Source organism: Belonocnema kinseyi, chromosome 5 (assembly GCF_010883055.1).
Source record: "Belonocnema kinseyi isolate 2016_QV_RU_SX_M_011 chromosome 5, B_treatae_v1, whole genome shotgun sequence".
NCBI classification, from domain to species: domain Eukaryota; kingdom Metazoa; phylum Arthropoda; class Insecta; order Hymenoptera; family Cynipidae; genus Belonocnema; species Belonocnema kinseyi.
In genome coordinates, this window is record NC_046661.1 from 144,018,716 (window position 1) to 144,026,543 (window position 7,828).

Consider the following 7,828-nt stretch of genomic DNA (forward strand, 5'->3'; position numbering starts at 1 on the left):
CAAAGAATTGATAAAATTCATAGAATTTAATATATTCAAAGAATTTCATAAAGTCAGAAAATTTATGATGTTCAAAGAAATTCAGAGAATTAATTAAATTCCGGAAATTCTTGATATTTAAACAAATTTGAGAAACTCCGAGAATTCGTGATATACAAAGAAAACGAAGAAATGTATAGAATTCCATAAATTCCAAAAATTCGTTATAGTTAAAGAAATTTCGGGAATTCGCGACATTAAAAGAAAATCAGAGAATTCGTGATAAATAATGTAAGAAGGAAATTCAGAGAATTCGTGATGTTCAAGGGAATTCAGAGAACTCGGGATATTCAAAAAGAAATGAAATAATCCAGACAATTCGTGGCATTCAAAAATATTTAAAAATTCATAGAATTCAATAAATTCAGCAAATTCGCGATATTCAAAGAAATTCCAAGAAATTCAGATAATTCGTGATGTTCGGAAAATTCACGACATTCGGAGAATACCTGAACTTCGTGGAACTTGGCTATTCAAAGAACTCAAAACATTGCAAGGTCAGAGATGTAAGAATACGACTCAAGAAGCCGAGTCGTTAGTTTAGACGACAAACGCCAGAATAGTTTGTTTAAACGAAAATTTGGTTAGTTTAGACGACCAAGAACGGGTTATTTTAGAACGACCAACGACGGGTAAAGTGAAAACCACGGGCCAGACTGATCGTTCGAGACGTAGACTCCGCGCGCGAGAGATTGTTCTTTTAACATCTCAGTATCGAAATAAAAGCCCGAAATCGGCTTGGCGCCGAGTAGTTCAGGACTCTTTGGAGGAAGAGTTGGATGGCGCAGGTACGTTGCATCATCAGTCCTCGTCGGAGAGGGGCTCGTACTGCGCGGAGAGTAGGGGCGCGGGTTCAGGTTGCATCTGCTCTGGCTTCGGCAAGGATGCGCTTGCAGAAGGGGGCGGTGGCGCCGGGGGCGGCCCAGTATGAACGCCCAGGGCACTGAAGGGATAAAAGGTCGTGGGCGCGGGAACTGGGGGTGGCTGCTGCTGCTGCTGCTGCTGCTGATTTGCCGGAGGGTTTGGGCTCTCGTCGATGACGATCTCGCCGCCAGCGGGACTACTCTCGACACCGGGTTTGTCGTCCTTGTCGGGGGGAAGGCCGCCGCAGCCGCCACCGTTGCGCTCGCCACCGCCACCCTTGTCGTCCTCAGAGGTTCGCATCACCTCGACGATTTTATTTTTCACATAATCAAGCGGCGAGAGGCTGTGCTTGTTGGAAGGCGTCCCGGAAGTCGTTGTGGCAGTGGCAGTTTCATAGAAGCGTCGGGAGTAGTGATTCGTGGTTGTCTCGGGGGGCGAAACTGGCTCCACCGAGTGGAATTGCTTCCCGACGGATTGAGCGGATTGGGAGGATTGCTGTTGTTGCTGCTGCTGCTGCTGAGCGACACGAATTATTTGACGCTCATCCTCCGATTTGACAGAGTCGGATTCCAATCCTTTTCGCCTCTTCCATTGGTCTTCGGCAACCTGGTATCTGCAAAATACAAGATAATTACTCATTAGTATCCTGCCATCGTTTGATGCTACTAGAGCAGAGAACTCCACAAGCCACAGGTGCAGCATGACCCTGGATCGCTAGACCTTTTTCAAAATCCACCAATTTTGTTCTCTACGGGAAACTGAGAGAGAATTTATGACCCCTCGAAAAAAATCCCATTTGAAAGGGCTCGGTTCCTAAAGCTGAACCTGGAGAACCCTTTTTTTTAGTATAATTTGACAGAATTTGAAATAAAAACTATTTTGTTTCAAGTATTTGAACAAAGTAATTGCTGATAATTGTTAATAAATGTTTTTTTTTTCAATATTAATAATACTAAATAATTAATTAAATATTATTTAATAATAATAATAAAAATAAGTGGTCACAAATAAATTCAAAGCGTTTAAAATTGAGGATTTCTTTTTCTTAATTGTCATTCTGTAAATGAAATTATTTCAGATTAAAATTTCGAAACTAGAAAAATGCAAAAACTTTAAAAATTCATCTCTTACAATACAAAGGAATCGAAATTCGGTAGGTACTTTGAAATAAAAGTAATATTCAATTCGATGCGACTTTAAACTAAATTGAATGTTTCAAAGTAAAAACTACTTAAATTGTAGGATTTTAAATGATTATTATATTTAAAGAGTTTAAATTCATTCGACAAATTTGTTTAAAATAAAAAAATTTATTTTCGTCATTTTCACCGTTCAAGATGTTAAAAAAAAAACTTTTAAAAAGAAAAGAAATTTTTAATTTTTAATAGTACGGTTTGAAAAACGCTATTGCAACTGAAGGGGGGAGAATTCGTTGCCTTGGTATTAACAGACGCATGAATTTCTTTCTCATTTTTGATATTTTACACTACTTCCTTAGGATATAATTTTTATGCAATTATAATAATTATATTCTCAATATTAATTCAATATTCGATTCTCAAAATTAATTCTCAATAAAAAGGACGATTTTTCATTATAAAATATTAAATCTCAACCAAATGTTTAAATTTTCAGATAAAAAAGATCAATTTTCAACCAAAAATAATATAATTAAATTTCTGTTTAAAAATCAAATTTCCACAAAAAAAGTTTTCAGCCAAAGTGAGGAATTTTTAACTAAAATAATAAATAGTCAACTGGAACAGATTAATTTTTAAAAAAATACATTTTTAATTTACAGCTAAAATTATGTGGAATACTTTAATCTGCAACTAAAAAGATTAATTTTCGAATACGAAGATTCATTTTCAAGCAAGAAGATTAATTTCCATAAAAAAATAGTTAAATGTTAAATACGGCAATACAAAGCTACTTTTACATATGTAGAATGATTGTCATTCAAATTGAGATTACAATTTTTTAAAAATGAATCACACTTTGGAAAAAATTCCTTAACTTAAAAAAAAAATCCCTGATATCTTGGGAAAAAATTCTCTACGTATAAATGAGTTTTCTATTTTAAAAAATACAATATTTCAAAGAAATATTTGAATATTCATAAAAAAAAAACATCAATTTTCAAAATTCTTCACAAAATAGTTAAATTTTCAAGTTAATAAGTTGAATTTTTAATCAGAGAGAAGCAATTTTCAACTAAAAAAGGAGTAGTTAGATTTGGAGATAAAAAATTAATTTCGAAGTGGAAAATGGAAAAAATCTGAAAAGTGGAAAAATCCTGGAAAAAATTCCCTCTCATTTCTAGGTTTTTTCGAGGTATAATTTTTCGTAGTAATTTTTCAACAAAAATAAAAGAGTTTTTACAAATAGAGTTGAGCTTTCAAAAAAATAGTTGAATTTTGAACCAAAATGATTAATTTACTATTTAAAAACCCGATGTAGCAAAATTCAAGAATTCTGAACCATAAAGTTGAATTTTCAACTAAAAAAGATACATTTTTAAACAAAAATTTAATTTACTATCGAAAAGACGAATTTTTAATCAAATTTTAGAATTTTCAACCAAACAGTAGAATTCTTAAGAAAGAATCATTTTTATTGATTTTTAAGAAATTAGTTCAACTGTAGAACCTAGATTTTAAATTTTTAATCGAAAAGATGAATTTTTGAACCAAACGATTAATTTTCGTCCGTAAAAAATTAACTTTTAAAAAAATTCAAGAAATCTTAATCAAAAAGTTAAATTTTCAACTAAAAAAAAAAAACAATTTTCTAAACAATAAAATTTTAGGATTCTCAACCAAAAATTTGAATTTTTAAGAAAGTAGTTCAGCTTTAAAACATAGTATTTACATTTTTAAACAAAAAGATTTATTACCCAAAAAAATGAATTTTCTACCAAATTTAAGAATTTTTAACCAAAAAGTTGAATTTTAAACTAAAAAAGATGAATTTCTATACAAAAAATTAATTTACTACCAAAAAGACGAATTTTCAACAAAATTCAAGAATTCTCAATCAAAAAGTTGAATTTTCTACAAAAAAGATTAATCTTGGAACCAAAAAATTAATTTACGACTGAAAAAAGCTCTGAGTTGAAAAAAAAAAAAATTCCTGATAATTCCAGGTGATGCTACTGGAGAAAAGAAACTTGTTGCATTATAGAAAAGAGAATGCGGTCGCGTGCGTACTCACCCTGTGTAGGGTCGATAAGACGAAAGTGGAGGTCCGTAATCTTTCGTGACAATGTGATCAATATGTTCTCCAAGAGTGACACCTTTGTTTCCACTGACCCCTCCACTTCCTCCTCCAGGTCCGCTATTTACAGGATTGTTATCACTGGCAGGACTGTGAGCTACACCGTTTGGCTCTGCGGGACTGTCTCTCTGAAATCCCTGAGAAAATGAAAAAAAAAAAATTTAACAAAACCTTTCGTTAAAACCTGATGGTAAACCAAAGAGAAAACGAGCGTCTGAGCAATGGGAGAGTGCGCGATCTGATCCGAGTCCCAATTTTTTTTTTAATCCAAATTTAATATATGAAAAATAGCCTTTTTATACCAGGTGGCCATTTTAATCGAAGAAAAAAATTTCCGGTTATTTCCCGGTGCGTAAAGATTTTTCACGGCCAATGAACTTTCAAAAATCAAACTATATTCTAAATATTTTTCCATATGAAGTAATAAACAAATTAAAGCATTCAAAGTGGAACCATTGAATTCTAAACTTTTAAAATTGAAGTTTAAAAGTTTTTTAATTAAAAAATTGTGTACTCAAATTCTCAAAAATTTACACGTGCCAAATGGAAGGTACTAACACTTTTAAATTGAACAGTTTTATGTGAAATGCAAATAAACTACAAAATTTAGAACTTTTATAAATTATAAAGTTCAAACATTCAGATTAGGTTTCAAAAATATAAACCCACGGTTAACATTTTCAATAGACTAAATTAAAAAATCAAGCAATAAGCTTTAACAATTTTCAAAATTATATTATTTTAAGTAATTTTAAGCTAGACACATTAAAAATTGAAAAATAATTTTTTTAACTTAACATTTCTGTAATTAGAAGTTGAATTATTTTTATTTTAAATAGTCTAGGCATCCTTCAAAATCTTTAAAATTTTATTTCAAAATCTTGAAAAATCTGAAAATGGTTTTAAATTTTTCCAAATTCAAAATCATTTTTGAATTTTTTGTCATAACTTTTGAATATATTTTAAAATGAATTGAATTTTTTCTATAACTTTTAGAAAATCCTGCAAATTTAAAAAAATAAATAAATTTTAATTTATAAGTAACAATAGAACACTTATTATTTGTAAAAATATTAGAGTAATTTTAAGAAATATTTAGAAGTTTCAAAAAGATTCGAATTAAATTTAAAACTTGAAATAATTTGAAATACTTATAGCCGAATTTAAAATAAAATTGAAATTTTTGCAGATTTCAAACAAAAAATTTAGAATTTTTTTAATAATTGTGAAAGTACAAAAAAATAAAAATTTTCTTAAGATTCTTAGGAAAATTGAAAAATTATTCTAACAGAAAGTTTAAGAAGATTTTAAGAGACTTAAAAACTGATCAAAGAAGAACATGGAAGATTTTAAGGCTTTTATTTAATTTGCTGAATTTTCAAAAATTGTAGGAAAATTTCGATTGATTAAAAAAAAAATGGATTTTATTTTTAAGTTGAAAATAGTAAAACGCACGTTTACATTTTGTAATAGCTAAAAAAATTAATAGTAATAATATATTAACACATTTATTTATTAAGTTTAATATAACAAAATAATATAAAAGAATACCTGAAACTCTAAATTAAAAATATATTATTGATAAATCATAAAAAATTGTATTTAAAAATAAAATTATCGGAAAAAATTATTTGTTCATTTCAATTCTTATCAAGACTTTCGGATTGAAACAGTTACAATCTGGAAATCCTCAAATTTTGAACAGATCTAGAATTGTTTGGTCAAATCAATTATTATTCAGATTTCTATACTTAGAGTACAAATCCAGTTTAAAAATAATTTATTTGTTTATATTTACAGTTGATAAAATAAAACTGTTTTTTATCAAAAAATTTCAACTTCAAATGCTTTTAATTGTTTACATCCTCAAAGATGCACTTTAATTATTTAAAAAAATATTAAAATTGAACTCGGGCAGATTTTTTTTCTAAAAATTCGTAAATTTCCCGGTTTCCCGGTCCGGCGGCTATCCTCCTGTTTTTTAAAAAAAAAGATCTTCGATTTTGAAAAAATTCGAATTTTTTGTTACCTAAAAAAATGTATAAAATTATTTTAAAAAGGTTGAAATTAAAGTTAGACAAAATTTTTTTTTCTAAAAATTTTGTAAAATTCTCGGTCAAAAAATAAATAAATTTGTCAATTAAATCAAAAGAGTAAATCATTCAGTTTAAAAGGAAACTATTTGATAATTTCCAGTATTGCTAGTTTTTCTTCTATATTAATAAATTTCCCAAATATAACATTATTGTTTATAGAAAAAAACGTTTCAAAGAACATAGTTTAAAAACTTGTTCTGTTTTTTATATCAAAGATTGTAAAAAAAAAACAATATTTTTTCGAATTAAGGAAACAAATGTTTTGAAGAAAATTCGTCTTCTTTATGTATTTTTTTAAATTCAACTCCTTTTGTTTAAAATTCTATAGGTTGAAGTTTCATCACTTTAGTTGAAAATTCAACTATTTTGTTAAAAAGTTGTCTTTCATTTGCTCTTGTTTTATTTTTAATTAAAAACTTTTCTTTTTTTATTTAAAAAATTAGATGATTTGTTGAAAATTTGTCCTTTTTGGTGGAAAATATTAAATTTTATTTCTTCAAATTGAATGACTTACTCTTTTAATTTACTTTACAAATGAGCTATAAACTTTTATTAATAATTTGTATATAAAAAATTAGTTTGCTTTTATTAAAATTAAAAGTTCACATAATTCGGACCCGAAGAAACGGCGCACTCTGGTGAGTGGTAAGAGATCGACCATAAACTACGTTACTAATTCAGAGAGGAGGGGCCCAGTCAAAGTAACGTTACACATATATTAACCATTTAGAATTTAGAATTTAAACAATCATGTTTTTCAATTGAAAATTTAACTTTGGTTCAGAATTCTTGAATTTTGTTAAAACATCGTCTTTTAGGTAGTAAATTAATCTTTTTGTTTAAAAATTCTTCTTTTTTTAGTTGAAAATTCAATTTTATGGTTCAGAATTCTTGCATTTGGCTGCAAATTCATTTTTTTATAATAAATTAATCTTTTTATTTAAAAAATCATATCTTTTAATTGAAAATTGAACTTACGTTGAGAATTTTTGGATTTTGTTAAAATTCACTTTGTTCGGTCGGAAATTAATTTTTTAATTCAAAGATTCATCTTTTGTGTTAAAAATTCATTTTTTTGGTTGAAAAATCTTGAATTTTGTTAAAAATTGGTCTTTTTGGTAGTAAATTAATTTTTGTTTAAAAAAGAATTTGTTTTAGTTTAAAATTGAACTTTATGGTTCAGAATTCTTGAATTTTGTTACATCTCTTTTTAACAGTGAATTAATTTTTTTGTTTAAAAATTCATCTTTTTTAGTTGAAAATTCAACTTTTTGGTGGAGAATTCTTAAATTTTGTTAAAACTTCGCTTTTTTCAGTCGAAAATTAATTTTTTGGTTCAAAGATTCATCTTTTTTGTTGACAATACAACTTTTTGGTTGAGAATTCTTAAATTTTGTTAATAATTCGCTTTTTTCAGTCGAAAATTAATTTTTTGGTTCAAAGATTCATCTTTTTTGTTGAAAATTAAACTTTTTGGTTGAGAATTCTTCAATTTTGTTAAAAATTCGCTTTTTTCAGTCGAAAATTAATTTGTTGGTTTAAAGATTCATCTT

At 28.0% G+C, this 7,828-nt stretch overlaps 1 protein-coding gene across 6 annotated transcripts in view; it reads right to left on the reverse strand.

Annotated features, from left to right (window-relative positions):
- The window catches only part of LOC117173353, a 136,213-nt gene continuing 128,385 nt past the window's right edge, over positions 1 to 7,828 (reverse strand). For all 6 annotated transcript variants that reach the window (XM_033361860.1, XM_033361858.1, XM_033361856.1 and 3 more), the window contains 2 exons: positions 4,117 to 4,316; positions 1 to 1,516 (listed from right to left, as the gene is read on the reverse strand). In XM_033361860.1, coding sequence (XP_033217751.1) covers positions 841 to 1,516; positions 4,117 to 4,316 — 876 coding nt within the window. In that variant the 3' untranslated portion in view covers positions 1 to 840. The remainder of the gene's footprint in view (positions 1,517 to 4,116; positions 4,317 to 7,828) is intronic.